The sequence below is a fragment of the Scatophagus argus genome, chromosome 8 (assembly GCF_020382885.2).
Source record: "Scatophagus argus isolate fScaArg1 chromosome 8, fScaArg1.pri, whole genome shotgun sequence".
Taxonomy (NCBI): Eukaryota; Metazoa; Chordata; class Actinopteri; family Scatophagidae; genus Scatophagus; species Scatophagus argus.
This window is the reverse complement of record NC_058500.1, coordinates 8347108-8364435: the sequence shown is the minus strand read 5'-3', so window position 1 is coordinate 8364435 and position 17328 is coordinate 8347108. Positions and strand designations below refer to the sequence as shown.

The following is a 17328-nucleotide window of genomic DNA, read 5'->3' as shown; positions in this document are numbered from 1 at the left end:
GGCCACACTGTCCTGGACTGCTGTGGTGGATCCCAGTCACCCAGCTCATTTGTACGCCCTCCGCATTGTCAGCAGCAGCTACACAATCTTGATTAGGTGGGCAGACTGGAATGAGTGAGACAGAATTATTTGTCAAGCAGCAGAACAACAGTTGTGTTGCACCGGAGGGCTGCAACCATCTGACTGTTTGCACTTTCATGGAATAATTAATCGTTAAAGCATTTACACTTTTTAGTGATTCTATTGTCTGTATTACTTTGGGCTGCAATAACACTTATGTGCGGATTATTTTGCAGATGAATTACACGTGTAGTCTATGAAATGTCCAAAAAGGACCCAAGGTGACAAGATCAAATTGTTGAAATTGTCTGACCAAAAGTCAAAAATGTATGGATATTTAATTTAGAATGAAGAAGAAGGAAAAATTATGAAGAAGAAACTCCAACGTACCTTTGTGTTACTGTCACTAAAGGCTAATCACAGGGGTCTGTGAGAATTATGTTCACAAACACGTAAATCAGTGCTGCTGAAAATAATCCATAATAGATCATATACAGCGCCAGCTACTGTCTTTGCATTATTTCCCACAGGCTCCTTATGTCTCGGAGGGGTTGTTAGGCAGACAGAACCTCCACTCATGCCTGAGAGGTGCTTATGAGGACGCTCGGGAAGACCAGCCGTGTGGCTCAGGCTATGGCCAAAGCATGGGCTCAAGGGTCTTCTTAAGACGTGTTTTTGCCCCAGGAAAAGAAAACGTGTTAACTGGTATGTTGTGCTGTGCAAAGAAACCCACCAAGTGATTGGCTATCCACTTCAGCGACTGTTGCAACACAGAAGCAGAGCACTAGTTTTGATTTACTGTCCGCTCCAGTTAAAATGTGAGGAAATTCGAAAGTGGAAATGACCGTTTTTAAATTACTCACTATCAAATGATAGTGGCATGTGGGTTTTTAGATGTGACCGTGCGGTATATCTATAGCTCATTAAGGCAGTCAGCCATGTTAAGTTAAAATGACACTCAATTTATTCTATCCATTAAGGCACGCAGGTTGCATAAACCCCACCTGTCAGCCTGTCGAGCTGAGAACCATCTTGCTGTGTCCTGGGTGAAGGGAAACCGCCACTGTTCCAGATGGCTTACTGCGCTGTCAGTGGAGGGGATCAATGAGGTGAGTGCTGAATGAGACCTGACAAGAATCGTAAGGATACTCCCATAGGATGGCATGTGAAGATCTGCCTGGAAAGTGGCCTCTTTCTCTCATTTGTACCTTATTTGAACTGGATTTAGTAGCATTTAAGCATTTTTCTTGGTTATGTAAGCTTAAGTGTTTCATCAAAAACAAAGAGGCAGCATGAAGAGAGAAGCACTTAAGCTTATTTTGCAGAATTCACGTAAAAAAAATGACACAAACATCAGTGCAAGCCTAATCAAGCTCCCTCTATGTTCTTGCTGTTTTGATTTGCTGCAGGAGCAGCACTGAGCAAACTCCCTAAGCCATTTGGTTTTGGTATTTATGACTTTAATTATGTATTATATCGATATCAGAAAACTGAGTAAATTGCTTTATTGCATACAATGTTCCATTCTGTGTGCCAACTCATATCCATCACACAAACACACATATACTCTGCTGAGTCCTACATATGGTTGTAGGGCTCAGCAGAGACTATTTAGCATTCTCCAAAGGAAAAAAAAAAGTTTTCCACTCTGCTGGTTAAATGATTGGAGTCTTTCTTCCATCACAGCTGGCACATGTCTTGTAGGGCTCAAATAAGAGTGTTTCCGAGTGGCTTTGCCTCAGTGAAAATATATGAACGATTTCACAAAATAAATCTCTCTGGCTGCCACCCGCACTGGCACCCACATATGACTGGTCAGCCAAAGGAAGAAAGGAAGGAGCCCGAGAGCATAATAACGACAAGCAGTATGTTTTGAAGTGGTTAATATCCTGTGGTTGCTGGCATTCCTCATCCGCCAGTCATGAGTTCCAGTACTTCCAGAACTCTCAAGAGCTACTGTGAGATGCATGACTGATGGAGCTGAATCGTTTGATAGTGTAATTGTGGACAAGAAAATATGAAAATATCAGATTTAGAGGAATATAATTTCATGATGTGATTTCTTTGGTGGTATTCATTTTATCCTTGTTGTGTGTGTGTGTGTTTCAAATACAGGGTCACTTGAGGAACAGCAGTACCAGAGCTGACAGGGGTTCAATGTCTCACTAATATGAGCTGTAATACATGGATTTAACGTGGGCCCTCTGGCTGAAGGATGGTCTGCTTCCTCTCTAACGCTGTGTGCAGGACGTGGCAGTTGCTGTGCAAACAGACACATTTATCTGATGATGTTATGTGCTGTTTCTTGGGGAGGGGGGTTTATCAGAACTGAGGAATTAAGCGTGGCATTTGGTGCTGTTGACATGCAACACCACCCTGTGACTATTGGTGGATGCTGGCTGTGAACTGTATATCCTTCTGGGTGGCATGTCGTGGCTGTCGCAGCCCTTCTTGGCCTCTTGCCATCTGGATTATGGGAGGCACAGAGAAAAACCTAATGTACTCCATCTGTACTCTATGTCCTTATGGTGCTTCCCACTGACACTGGTTTGCTGCAGATTTGCTTCCACACTAAAACAAGTGATCTCAGATTGTCCAGGTGCAGTTTTCAGGTGGTGCGCCATAAAGGTAAAACCCTCGCTTTCATGGACAGAGCATCCGGCATCTCCATATCCACTGTAACTCCATCCAAGAATACAAATCCTGCAGTGAAAATGATCAAAAGGAAAACAGTGTCTTATCACAGAAGTGGATATGAAAATGTTGTTTTTGACAGCTACTATAAAGTGCGAGAGTGAATGCTGCTTTGATAACTAAGCCAACCATGAGGGAGCAGTCACTGATTCGCCTCTCAGTTCCTATACAAATGTCTTTAATATCCTGCTAGGCATGTTTTTAAAATGGCAAACAGACCTCTTTTCTTTTTTAAAAATCTCCTACAGAGACTGTGTTTGCTTTAAAACTTCTCAGCTTTTCTCTTTCCACGTTTGAAATGTCACAGACATACGACAGGCATCTTACCATCAGTTGTCAAACTGAGTTAAGTTTTAGTGGCCACAGCTTTGAGATCAGTGTAAGGGCAAGGCTGATGGTCGCCTATGAAACTTAAGCATCAGCCTCTTTATATCACAGAGGAGTGCTGCAGTTTGCTCTCATACACCCAAGGGACCCTGTCTGTGCAAATCAGCAGGCCTCCTGCCACACATACAGATGTGCTGAGCTGTCAAGTCATTTTTGATTCCCCACACTAACACAGGCTGCTCCTATCTATCATGATCATTTCACTAGAGGGGGTGCAGCCTGCTGGTGAGATGGCAATACACAGACAGCATAGTAAACAAGTCTGCAGGCAAGACGCAGTACCACTCCGTTCCTACCAGACTGTGCTACAGCATTACACTCACGCACAGGGACTACAATGCAACAAAAGTTATCCAAATGTGTGATGCTGAAGTCTGCAACACAAGGATGCGTTTATGCGCACACACGTCTGCAATGGATCAGCACATTGAACTGACACGAGAGAAGATGAGAGGAACAAAAAAAACTTATTACGACAGACGCCGAACTTGCCCCAATCCCACAGCAGCTGCAAAGCCTCTCAGTAAGACCCGCAGATTCATAAAACTTGAAAACCCCGCCTACTTGACAGCCAGCGTCTGTTTACGAAAAGTCACGGGAACAGCATGGAGCGAAAGGTACAGATAATGTCATACCGTGCTGTGAGGAGAGGAGCACAGCTGCACTTCACAGAGAGCCAAGTGCGATCCAGCACCATGTAGTGTGTCACATTTGTTTGATTGATATTGTTGATGCCTGCTGACATTTGCGGCTTCATACGAGATCAGGAGCTCAGTTTGCGGTGCGGTGGGACTTCTAAACGCGCCTACGAGGCACAGAGAGAGAGAGAGAGAGAGAGAGAGAGAGAGAGAGAGAGAGAGGAGTGGGGGGGGGATTTCATATTCTGAATTGTTATCACCCACACCGACTTAAACAATGGCGAGGCGTAAAAGGCGGAACCTACTGAATTGTTGCGCTTAAATCCGGTCTGGATTACACAGAGCCATCTCCCCGAGCTTCTGCGATTCAACAGGGAAACCACAGCGCAACACACAAAAAAAGAGGCACCCGGAGCGACATGGAAAGCCCGACCGAGAACCCTACCAGGGCTGTGGAATATTTGAAGGAGCTTAACAAGATCATCGAGACCCAGCAGGAGTTGCTGGAGAGGCAGAGGGGAAGGATAGAGGAGCTGGAGCAGCAAGTGTCCGACTTGTGCACGGAGAACGCCTGTCTGAAGGAGCAGTACCAGCGGCACCTGGCAACCTGCAGGCTGCTGCAGGGCAGCAACAGCCTGGTCACTCTGGGAGCCATAAAGGAGCACATCACACAGGAAAAGTAAGAGAACATTGTGTGATATTGTTCCATCTAAGTCAAACAATCTCTCTTTAATTGTATTTCCTCCACAAGTATTTAAAGTTACAAATTGCAAGGCTACTTGATTGAAGTATTTGTTGCTGCTAAATCAGACCCCAAGTAGTTCATGTCCAACAGTGCCACACAGTGATCCGCAGTTGCAGCAAGACTTTGGCTTTAGATGCTTTCCTGTTACTGAGGTTTGCTGATGGAAAATGGGTACTGTTGGTCAGCGCAGGGCTTTTCTGACCATATCTGGAAATATGCAAGGAAGCATTTGACCATTTCACCCGACATCATTGTGAGTGAACATGGACAAACCAGTAGTTTCCACCAACAAATTCATTCCCAGTCCAGCTTGGGAGTGTATAACTGTTGAAATGTGTCTGCTGTAAATATGTCTGTGGTTTGGTGGACTTGTTGGATTATTACACCTTCTTATATAATATATACTTTTAAATTTCCTCTGATTATTCTGCTTTGTCATCTCTTTTTTACACCAGTGTGACACCAGTGTCAGGTTCTGTAACTTCAGGAGACTGAGGTCTAACACATTCCTGTGCTATACCCTTCGGTGCATGGTCTTGAAAGAGGATTTCATATGCATGGACAGGCACATTAATCCGTGATATATGAAATGTAATAGCTGCAACCCTGGGGAAAAGGGCACATACTTGGTGTAGACCCAATATGCAGTTTTTTTTTCAGGCTGACCCTAAAACCTGCAGTTAACCCCAGGCAAGCAGAGCAGGTAGGACAGATTTAGTGAAGCATTATATGAGGAGTGGCGGGAAAGACCTTGATAGTTAGACATGCTGTCAGGTTCACACTGTTGGCTACATCTCCAAAATGCCTCAGTATGCAAACAATAAATCAGCTGTTGACAGTCTAAAGGATCATGTGAACATGCTTGACCTTTGTGTCCATGGGCGTGTTAGTGTCATGAATCAATACTGATGATTCATGTATGTCTTTGCTGGTTGATACGAGCATGGAATTAAGACATGCTGTAACACTGACCTTTGGCCTGCCCTGCTTCCAGACACTGGAGTATTCTGTCATATTTTCCTGGAAAATCAGTCTGTGTGGTCACAGTGTCTGAACACTATTTCACTTCAGATCTGGTAGACCGGCCCAGAAGTTAGCGAGGAGCCTGTGATTACACCAGTGAACCTGATGCCTGATGAAATATGACAGCTGTTAATAATGTAAAATGCGGTTGACGGAGAACACAGGATCTAAAATGTCATTTATGTGCGGTGAGCAATTTAAAGAATGCAGTGTTCTTAAGCAAGACTGAATCTAATGTCTGAAAAGGTTTTAGAACAGGGAAAATGGGATTTAAGCACGGTGTACTTGGAAATTTAACTGTATGGCTGTCCATTTGTTGCCACTTGCCAAGGTCAGGCACACAGCGGCTACAGCAAATCAGAGCAGCTTAGGTTTTTATTAGCTTTCTCAGCTTCACACTTGGTTTTCCTCAGGTTTCCTAAGAATTCCCAGGCTGGGGGTCTTCTACTAATCTGCCTTTGACCACATACTTCCAAAGGGAGGCCTGAGCAGCTGCTGGAAGACTAAAAGCCATTTGTACGCAATATCTTGAGCTATGATGATTTGTGGCTGACTTTTATTATTTTTAGACATTGCAGTGGCATGGCTCCAGGGATGGCAATGTCTGTCAGTGTGTTAGCTGGTTGGTTGATACACCACTTTGGCTCAGACTTAAATATCTAAACAAATATTTTAAGATGTCTGATGTCATAATGTATGACTAAGTACATGCAAAACTGATGTCAGCCTCACCTGTGATTTGCGTTTAGCGCAAATTAATAAATGCTGGCACGGTTACTCACTAATGTAAGATGGTGAACATGGTGATGATTACATGTTAGCATGCTGACATTAGCATTTATCTCAAAGCACTGTGCCTTTAAGTGCGGCCACACAGAGCTGCTAGCGTGGCAGTAGTCTTTGTCTTGTGGATATTTGATAGATGAAAAAGTTCATCAACAAAATAAATCTGCTGCACAGTTGAGAAGTCCCATGAAATCGCTCCCCAAAACAGAGAGGCAGCAGCTCAGGTGCAGTAAGGTCCTCCAGGATTGCTGAGCACGGAAAGCTTATTTTGGCTGGTTGTATCTGCAGGGTGTTTTTGCCACTAGTTTCTGCACATAAAAGAGAAACACGGTTCATTGCTGAGCCTCGTTCTCGGGTCGGCAAGTACCGATGTTTTGGGTATGTTTATTGTTGAGTCTTATTCCGGGTCATCTGTGTTAAATGACTTGGAAATGAGATTCAACTATTAACTATTGTTGTCTAGATTCGCTGGCTCCCAGAAACATCCAAAACACTGCAAAAATACTAAGAAAATAAGAAAACACAGTCACAGGGCAGGACCTCTGCAGATACAGACATCACCACACACGCCCAGTTTGTCCTAACTGATGATTGAGATTATTATTTTTTTAAGAGTCTGTAATTTTGCATAGTATAGCTTTTATATCCACTGTCCACTTTCCTTACCTGAGTTGCACCGTGGACTCATTGTTGACTCACATTTGAATACAGAAAAACGCTTCAGTGCAAATCAGAGATCACATGCCTGAATATCCACATCATCTGCAAACAGCAATGTTGTTCGAAGAGACACAGACACACTTGAGACAGTGGTTTCGCCTTGATATCATCCATAAGAATATCATTCACATTAACAGAGACAAAGCATATCTGGCTGCCAATAACAGGACAAACTTGAGTTTTTTGACATTATGCCAACAATGTGGACACAGCTCTTTTTGTGCTGTCACAGCTGTCCTTTTACTGTCTTATCATGGTGGTTGTCATCCCAGCTATGTAATCAGAAACTGACTCGCACTTACAGCAAGGAAGCGGGTGAAAGCAGTTTCATAAAATAACTTTAATTAACCAGCTAGTGGGCAGCAGTAATAGCCCATTCTAAATCTCGCAGACCAATCGAGATGTTCTGCTTTCATTTTCAATCTATAAAACACATGGAAAGTACCTGCAGCCCTAATTTACCTGTGAAAGGGGAAGTCGGGTCTCTGCTTCAAAGGACTGTTTCAACATTTTTGGAAATGTGTTTATGTCCTTTCTTGTCTCATGTCTGTATGTTAAGTCTAAGTTAAGTCTAAAGTCTTTACACTTAGCTCATTAACACAGAGAATGGTCGGTCTTCCTATTCAGCTCTGAGCAAGAAAGTGTGTATTTCCCAAAATGTCAATCTATAAAGACTGGAAATTATTGTTTTTTAGAATATGATGCTTCAGTATTGGCTGGAGTGTCCCATTTACATTTGGTTTCAAAGGAAGGCAAATGTAATAATTTGTTATCCTCATGTGTCATCTTGAGATTATTATGATCACTACCTCAGTCCATAGCAAACTGAAGAGGTGTAGTGTATTTTCCATATCTCTTTGCTGGTTATAGGGAGATGTTATGCTTTACTGAACCCTGTGGGAGGATTTGAGAGTGTATAAGCCCCACACTGGAGGGACCTGGTCAGGTTTGAACCTTGGATCATCTCGCTGTGGGCTAGAGCTAACTCCTGAGCTCATGCTGTGTGGTAAATCTTTTATTGGGAGGAAAAACAAACATGGCACGGGGCGATGGGGAGAGCTTGCATTAAAGCGGATTTATGTATATTTTTTCTTGGCATGTTATGCAGCCTCAAGTGACCCTGATTTACGTCTAAGCAAACTTCTTTGGCTGCTTTTTTAGTCTTGTTTTTCTTACATGTTTTCACTAGATTAAAGCCATTGCATACACGCTGCTATTCAATGCATGTAAAATGTAGTGAATTCTTAATCACGCTGCTCTTTACTCTCAACAGGAAAGTTTATGCAGTCCAGACATGTCTTTCTCTTCTCTTTTCAGTTCCCATGTTTGTCAGCTGTGTGGTTTATTTGTATTACAGTCATCTCAAGTACAGTTTGTTTTGTTTGTTCATGCTGTATCCAAATAGGTGTGAGCTCTGCTGTCAGCTTTCAGTTGGTTTAAGATATTATCATTAAAGGGGAATTTCTGTATTTTCAAACCTGGTTCCTGTATATGCATACTTTGGCATGTAAATGGTTCATACTGACCAAACATTTTGCAATTGGTGCAGTAGATCACCTCAGCCAGCAGCCCTAACATGTCTGCAATGGCTGCAAAGGCCGTAATCCTTTTTGGGCGACTCTGACCATCAGAGTTGCGTACATTAAAGGTGCTTGTTTTCGACACTGACAGGCAGAGGTTGTTAAAAGAGGTTGTTGTTAAATTACATTAAGGATCCCTACAGAGATAGGCCTGTTTGTTAAAGAGTAAAAGGTCTTGTATTGTTTACCAGAATTCTCCTTTAAGTGATTTCATAATGGAGAGAAAGGAAGGAAAAAAGAAAAAATTACACCATGTATAACAGTCACGTTCAGCTCCAAAACAAGCCACAAATAAAGACTTTTCTGCTACTGAATGATACATAAGCCAGTTTGCTGCTATCTTTGGTTGCCTGTAAATGGAAGGCTTTTCCCTGTATGTTGTTTGTACAGTTTTTCCCTCTACCCTCTTTTAGAAACAAAATGCAGAGAGAGGGAAATGTGATGCACCACTGATAATGGAACCTGTAGTGCAAAGTCAACAGATTTCTGTGTGCCTTCCGCAGAAGAGGCTCCTGGGTAACATTGTCGGTCAGGTTCTCAGGATGTGCAACTGCTTTACAGGCATTGGAAAATATCTTAGTGCGCACTGACCCTGATATGGATCCATAAACTCGTCCGCCTATGTGATTGTAACCCCCATGGCCACTCTCAGTCAATCAATTCCTGTAATTCTGCTGCTAAAACTCCTGTTTCACAGTTTATTTACCATTCAAATTAAAAGTGTTTGTAAAGAGGTGGTTTATGTTAGCACTCAGGCAAGAATTAGAAATCACACACGTATCAGGTTGCTTCTGTTCATGCCTCTTGAGTTGCTTGCCTTGTCAGCTGTTGAGTCCAGCAGTATTTACTGTATGCTGACCTGATGCATAACAGCACTAAACAGCACTCCAAAGTTTCTTGCTTCTTGTATCGCTTGTGCTAATTTAGAAATTAGATGACAGGTAACACAAGATTGCATGTTTACAGCACACATAAGTGATAAGTGACCTTTCAAGTGTAGTTTAGTTCAATTAACTGACTGTCTGGTAAGTATTTTGCATTGTAAAGTGAAACAAAACAAATTAGTCTTTGAATGAAACTGGACATGTTGCTGTGAGAAGTTTTTCTTCTTGCGTTATGCAGAGAGGCTGGTGGTTAACTTAGAGTGGATCCTCCGCGATCTGAACCTTTCCCCCAGAATAATGTCCACCACTGCATTCATTTCTTATTTCAGTGTTGGTGGATGCATGTGCCAGTCCAAATTTAGAGTAGTAAACAGTATTTGGGATGAGAAAGAGCCGATGTGTCATTTTCTGCACAGCCTTGTTTTAAGTTTCCCAGACCATCCTCAAACTGCATTCAGCCTTTATGTAGACCTTTAAACTGAAAACCCTTTGGTACATTACGCCACACAAGACAGTTGGATATTAATCGTTTACATGCATGTGTCACCATGGAAAATTGTATCCAGAGGAGTGTTATATCTCAAATAAGCACTGGTGTGTTTGAGTATGATGGCGGCGGTGGCAGTGTTTGTATTTTTTTTTTTCTCAGGCAGTCATTTAAATTCAGTATGAATCCCAGTCAATGAAGAAACATACGTAATTGTGAGTGATCAAATATTGATGAATCATGTGATAAATTGCTTAATGCTTAATGCCAGCTCTCTCATTTATCCCTAATGCTCCATTAGAGGGATAAATGAGCAAGAACAAGTTCTTGCTTTGTTGATTCTTTACCAGCCAGACTGTGGCCCAGTTACCATTTCTAAAAGTATTTTGCATGCAGTATATCCATATTTTGTTTGTGGTTTATATTCTTGATGTTCAGTATGTTATTACTTTTTTTTTGACATTTTACACACAAAGAAATTAGCATGTTAATTGATAATGAAAATGATTGTTCATTGCAGCCCTGCTGAACAATTTAGAACTTCTGCATGTGATAAATGCTGTAATCGTACACATACAAATCAAGATGTCCAACATGATCGGATGAAAATGATAAATACTTAACTAGTTTCATTAATTATGTACTATAGATAACAGCAGTTTTTGTGCTCATGTGTTGATATGACTGGTGTTTTGCTTTGTTTCATCCATTTTATTAAAACATTGATGTTGTCCACTACAGAGTACATCTCTGTCGAGTCTGGGATCAAGTCAGAGGAGTTAATCAATAGATACTGAAGTATTTGATGAAGGTTCTTTTAGGTTAGCGATTTTGGATTTTACCGAATTATCTCTCTGAAGTCTATCTCTAAAGGTGGTTTCAGATTGTCTTCTGTATTGCTTATTGTGACTGTATCCTGGCTTCTTCACTGTAATTTGCTCCCTAACAAAACCTCAGCTGCATTTACTAAGTCCCCTGGATGGAGCCTGTAGACTGGAGATTGGCAAGTTCATAAATAGTTCACCCCAAGCCAGCATAACAGCTTTAGCATGTGTTTTGGGACCCCTTGGCAGGAAATAATAGCATGATGGAGAAAGCTGATTCTTGTGGCTGGCGGCGTCCACTCGTTTACCCGGCGATCTGCTGAACAATCAGTGTGCCAAACCAAATTTACGAGCACATGAACCCCATCTCTCCAGCAAAGCCCCTTCTAATGAAATATCTCTGCTAGATTAATGTCTGCCCAGGGATGATTTGCATTCAGACCCATCTATAAATCTCAAGCAATGACCAAAGGCTATTTGCAACTTGCACTCAGAATCAGCTGCAGGCTGTCAGCTGTCCCTCCTTGCATCTCAGTCTGACCAGAGTTCTGCTGGAATAAATCCAGGCACTGCTGACCTCTGGTTCCCTCAATCAGGCCTATTAAGACAGAGTTAAGGCTGGTTTGTATCCTTTGATGGAGCTACTTGTCCCATGAGAAAGGATAATGGTGGCTTTAATGAGCACCGTTAGATCTATCTGATGGAGTTACTGGTAAAGGCCATACCAAGAGGGGGTCGGATGACACAGGTTTGTGTGACTCAGTCAACGTTTAAATCACCAAACTCAACTCTATTTTGCTGCTTCAGTTTGATTTAACTTTTAGCAAGCAATGGAGCAAGAAAAAAAAAATCCTGTTATTAATTCCTGTGACTGTTTTTAAATCACGAGCAGGATAATGTGGCTTCATTTCAGGTAACGATCGGCCCCCAGTCATTATCGACCGACAATTGTTAGAAATAATTTGATTGGTGGCCGATCTGAAGAGTCGATTAGATGAATAAGCGAGACAGTTTGTCTGTGAGTCGCTGAAGTCACATAACATGCAGCAGGGTTCGAACAGCAGCCCGTCTTCCCCGACAGAATCCCCAGCCAACCAGGGCATAGAACGTGCATTTGGGATGAACAATAACCGATAACTGTTAATTTCACACACAAGAGCGAGACTTTCTGATAGGCATATGTAATGCTACCTAAAAGGTCCTCAGGTTTTCTATTTTGTCAATTTCCAGTCGAGTAACTTTTGAATGTATTCTTCAAATGTGATGTGTGGTAATGTGAACCACTTTAACTTCAAGCTTACTTAGTCTTCACATTACCGCTCTTTTATCATTATAAGTGATCAACACTAAAGCAGTGAGGCCAGAGTATGGTCGCCTGTTTATTCTTTGTTTCCTCACAGTTGAACCAATTATCCGTCTTGCAGCTGCCAGAACCAGCTGATGCAGCAGCTGAATTGAAGGCAATTTGTAGCATAGTACCTGTGGAGAGCAGTTTGAAAGGCTGCCACTAGTTTTATGCCAAGTGGGATTGCATGTGTGTGTGTGTGTGTGTGTGTGTGTGTGTGTGTGTGTATTGCTGATGAGGTGGTGGCTGAGTCAACAGCTAAACACAGACGAGGAGCTACTATACTACTCACATCTTCTTAGTGATCATTGGTTGATGTCAAATGCAGACTTCCTGTGCTGGCTGGGCCTTTGACAACTAATATTTAGGCTGAAATTCAGTGCAGAGTCGTTTCGGGAGTCTTACAAACAATACTTGTAACACCATCTCTGTTGTCGACCCTCAATAGGTTCAGAGTGACTTGCAGGTTTGACACTTTCCATTGCTTCCACTCACAGGTGTTGGGGCTGTAATCTGCATGTTTCCACTCTGGCTGCTGGTGTGCACTGTTATCTTCTGTTATGTGCAACCCTTAGGGGTTCTGAGTGCTGATCTAAATCCAAGCAATATGTTCAGGAATGCAGCCAGAATAAAAGTGAGATTTTCTCTTATCCAGCTCTCTGTGTTAGATGCTTAGCAGAGTCAAGGTTGGAGGGAAGGGCAGTCTGAATGAACATGTGCATCTGAGGATCTGAGGAGATTTTGCAGTTGGATCCTACTGAAATCAGAGTTTAATATTTCTGAGTTTAGTTACATCTGAACGCTGAGACCACTAGCCCTTTTGGCCAGAAATGAAAAAATATTATTTCAGAATAATATTATCAGAATAATTATTTCAGCCCAAACTTGATCTGTACATTTCAGATTTCATACAGATGCACTGATTTTCACTTCCAAAAGCTCATCAATAAAGACTGTGCTTGCAGTTTGACAACAGTAATGATGAGTGACAGCGTCAGCATATCAGTCAGGGTTCAGGTTCTCCATCTGTGTTCCTTATCATTTGTCTAAAATAATACATTAGCAATGTCAGATGAGTAAGTGATGAGAAACGAAATTGGGTAATGGAAGCAGGTGGACTGTTTTGAGTGGTTCAGCTGAATGTACAAGTTTGTATGTGGGTCTGTGTGTGTGTGTGTATCCCTTCACGCAGGGGCAGACAGCCAGTGGGGGGTCACACACCAGTAACTCCTTAGAGATACATAATTTGACAGCACCATGAGAAGCAAACTGCTAAAGAGGACTGGACTGACTCATTAGATCTGCTTAGCCAGACACATTTCTGCCTGTAATTAGCTGCTGATTAATACAGATCATTTAGGTCTCAGTAATAGGAACGGCTCGAATGTGTAGTGCACAGAGGAGCCCTATCACATGATGAATGCCCTTCATTTATGCACTGGACAGTGAAAAAGCCCTAAACCAAGGCTAGTGGACATGAAGGCACACATGCATGAATCAGACAAGCGAGAGTTGAAATCTACATCAAATGTTGAAATGATTCGTACTTTATCTTGACTGCAGCGGTCTTTTGAGGAAAAATTGCCCCTTTGAAAGACTGACAATAACTATGAAATACCGTACAAGAACGTCAGGCTTCACAGTGTGCCTCTGAGGAACCTGTCAGTGTGAATGAGCTGTTACAGCCGACCTCAGGTTCAAGTCATTGATCATTTGGTGACATTGTTATGAATGGTGGCCAGAGTCGCAAAATTGCAAGAAGTGCTGCTGTGTTTTCGGTGGAAAGTTTTGTAAATTCGCTGTTACTTCAGACGTGATTTATTCTTTTTCATCACAGCTTGAAGGGGGTTTGTTCGCTTAAAGCTCGAAGCGTTTCATGGCTGTCACGGTTGCCGCCGAATGACACAGTATATTCAGTAAACCCAATAACTGTTTGGGTAACTCTGGAAATAACAGTCTGGCCTAAGCAGTTCAGTTAAGGACTTATAATGGAATTCCTGCTGATAGCTTCTAGTTGCATAGTCAAAGATGAAGTTAGGGTTGCGTGACCTGATTTCAAAGTTGAAGGATGTTTAAAAGAATATTAGGAGAAAGGAATGTAAAATAATAAAGGTAAACACAGTTGAAAAACCTTCCTACTTTGAAAATGTGCCATTGATCACACATCGTGGACAAACTGTAATTACCTCTGATTTTCTTCTGAATTCAGGAAAGGAAATAGCCATTTCCTTTATTGCCTTAGCTCTCTGTTGTTTTTTTTCCCCTCATTGCCATATTAAGGGCAGTAATGTGATGAAGTGCTAGAAGCCATTTCTTCAAGGCTTAACCCTACTCAATGTTTTCCAGAGAAAAACAAATAATGGTTCTCTAATTACATTGGAGCAGGTCTTTCCTGAAAGAGGCGAGGAAAGTTAAACAGCTTTAGGGAGAAGTGGCCAAGCATTTATGATACATGGTGCTAAGTATTTGAAAGTACAGAAATGATTATGCTAAAAATAGGCAGCAGAAACATTTGAAACGGGGATGCGCTGGCAGTGAGATGTAGATGTTTGAATCATTGCAGCTGTGTGGCCTGCTGTATGTGACGTTCCAGTTCATTTGAAGCCGGGCACGGAGCTTTGATTAAATGAGCATGCGAGTGCATTTCTGCAGTCGTGTCCAGTTGCACTTACTCTTGCAGAAAGGTACACTGATAAAGTCTGAGTCAGCATTTTTTGCGCTGGCTGTGCCCTCTGTCTGTTTCCTCCCTCACAACAGGAAACAGGCTTTTCTCATTGCAACAGACCCAGAGTCACTGGAAAAAAAAATGGCACAAATGCACACCATACATGGACACTTGCAAGGGACCCACGCACGCATTATGCACGCATTTGCTCTGAGGCAAAGGGCAGGTTAAGGTTACTGACATGACGGTATAGATAGCAGTGTAAGAAACAGCTGGGTTGAAGTTTTAATTCTGCCACCAGAGATTTGGCTTCTCCTTGGACCACCGTGGGAGGAAACAATCTCACAGCATGCATAGGCCTGTCTGTGCAATGATACCTCCAATGGGATTTGGCATTTCATGCATTATTTAAAAGTCTTTGGGAAGGCACCTGAATGAAATTCAGTAGCCAGCACTGAACAGGCACACTGAAGAGTGCAGAGGAAAAACAGTTTGCACTTACATTCTAACTCCCATTCACACATCCATCATACTACGAAAGATAGATTCTGCATAGATCAGTCAGTCAGTAGAATTCGTCCATTTCATGGATATACATATGAGCTTTCTAGGCTGTGAGCAAAATTAATTAATACTTCATCAACATGCCATGAGCTGTTACACTTTGTGTTAACCTACTATGTTCCAAAGTTATATCTCAAATCCACTCAGTTCAACTCCTGGTGGTTCAGACTGGGCTCTATTGATTCAGTTTCACTCAAAGCAGCAACTCATGAAAATTACATTACTGCAGGCATTTCAAGTTTCATGTAGTAGCGGTACAAACCTGACTCCAAAAAAGAGTTGAAACGCTGTGTAAAGGCTTCACAAAGTGTTGAACCTCGCCTCATCTTTGCTTGTGAATAACAGAGCCTTTCAAGGATGCCCAGTCATGACACTATCACCTGTTGCCAATGAACCTGTTTACCCATGGAAAGTCCCCAACTTTCACAGTCTTTTGTTGTCTTTTGTTGCTCTTGTCCCAACTTGTGAAACACTCTGTTGGCATTAAATTCAGTATGAGCATATATTTACAAAAATCAAAGAAGTTGATGAGGTAAAACATTAAATATATCATCACTGTGTTATTTTCAGTTGTCAAAAAGGGTTAGCAAATTATCACATTCTGTTTTTATTTCTGTTTTAGACAGCATCCCAACTTTTTTGGAATTGGGGCCGTAGTTTGTAATGGACTTTCTGTAGGGTACAGGAGCTGTCCAGGGTTCTGACCACTTCCTTCCTTTCTCAGATTTGCTCTTACGATGTTAGATCTGTATGGCTGGGTGCAAGCAACAGCAAGCGAGTATACACCATATAGACAAAAGCATTGGGACGCCTGATCATTACACCAACAGAGACTTTAATGACGTTGCTTTTTAAATAGGTAGACAGCTTTGCAGCTTTAACAGCCTCTGCTCTGCAGTGAGGGCTTTCTACAAGATGTTGTGTGTGAGTGTTTCTGTGGGAATTTTTGCACATTTATGCAGTAGAACATTTGTGGGGTCAGACACCGATGATGGATGAAACATCCTGGCTCGCAATCTCCGTTCCAGTTCATCCCAAAGGTGTTGGATGGGGTTGAGGTCAGGGCTCTGTGTGGACCAGTGAAGTGCTTCCACACCAAACTCATCCAGACATGTTTGGAGTAGAAAGGCGCCCCAGACTGTTGCCACAAAGTTGGAAGCATAGCATTGTCCAAAATGTCTTGGTGCACTGAAGCATTAAGATTTCCTTTCGCTGGAAAGAAGGGGCCGAGCCCAACCCCTGAAAAACAGCCCCATACCAATCCCAGTCTGTGTAGTGTTTAGCAAAGGATCTGTGAAAGATCATTTTGGTGTAGTATTTTTTTCTGTGATGTATTATATACACAACAATCAATAGCTTTGGTAATTGCCATTGGATCTGGACTTCAGCTGTGTGTCAATGAATCTCATCCTACCACCGCAGGCTCTAGTTTTAACCTTGGTCTAATTCGCACAGTCATAATGAGCTTCGGTCTGATGAAAACACCAGTGGTTTCAAGTTTTTTTTAGTGCTTTAGGGAGTAATTAACGTCTGTGCTGATATAGCAGCCAATCAGAAACAGATGTTTAAGAAATCAAAGAGTGAAAAGAAAAGTGTACAGCTAACAGGAAAAACCAAGTAGTGGTAGAGGCTGAGAGTGATGAGAAAGGAGGAAACAAAATTAGCCAACATAGATTGGCCACAGCATTATTCAACAGTGAGGACCGTCATTTGTTTGAGCCAACCCAACAAAACGCTGAACAGTACACCCTTTCGAAGAAGAATCTTTGTAGCTGCAGTGCCTATACCTCACTGCTTTCTCCATGCGAAAAGAGGTAAATAGATGGCTCATAAATTTGCCCTGATGCAGCCATGCAGGTACTTTATTGCTCCTTAGTGCTATGGTTCACAGAACAGGCTACATTTTATTTCTGTGATGTACAGGGT

General features: G+C 42.1%; 1 protein-coding gene across 3 annotated transcripts in view; it reads left to right on the top strand.

Annotated features, from left to right (window-relative positions):
- The first annotated feature begins 3992 nt into the window (after positions 1 to 3992).
- Positions 3993 to 17328, top strand: part of LOC124062733 (IQ motif and SEC7 domain-containing protein 1-like) — an 87089-nt gene continuing 73753 nt past the window's right edge. For all 3 annotated transcript variants that reach the window (XM_046395630.1, XM_046395629.1, XM_046395635.1), the window contains exon 1: positions 3993 to 4458. In XM_046395630.1, coding sequence (XP_046251586.1) covers positions 4199 to 4458 — 260 coding nt within the window. In that variant the 5' untranslated portion in view covers positions 3993 to 4198. The remainder of the gene's footprint in view (positions 4459 to 17328) is intronic.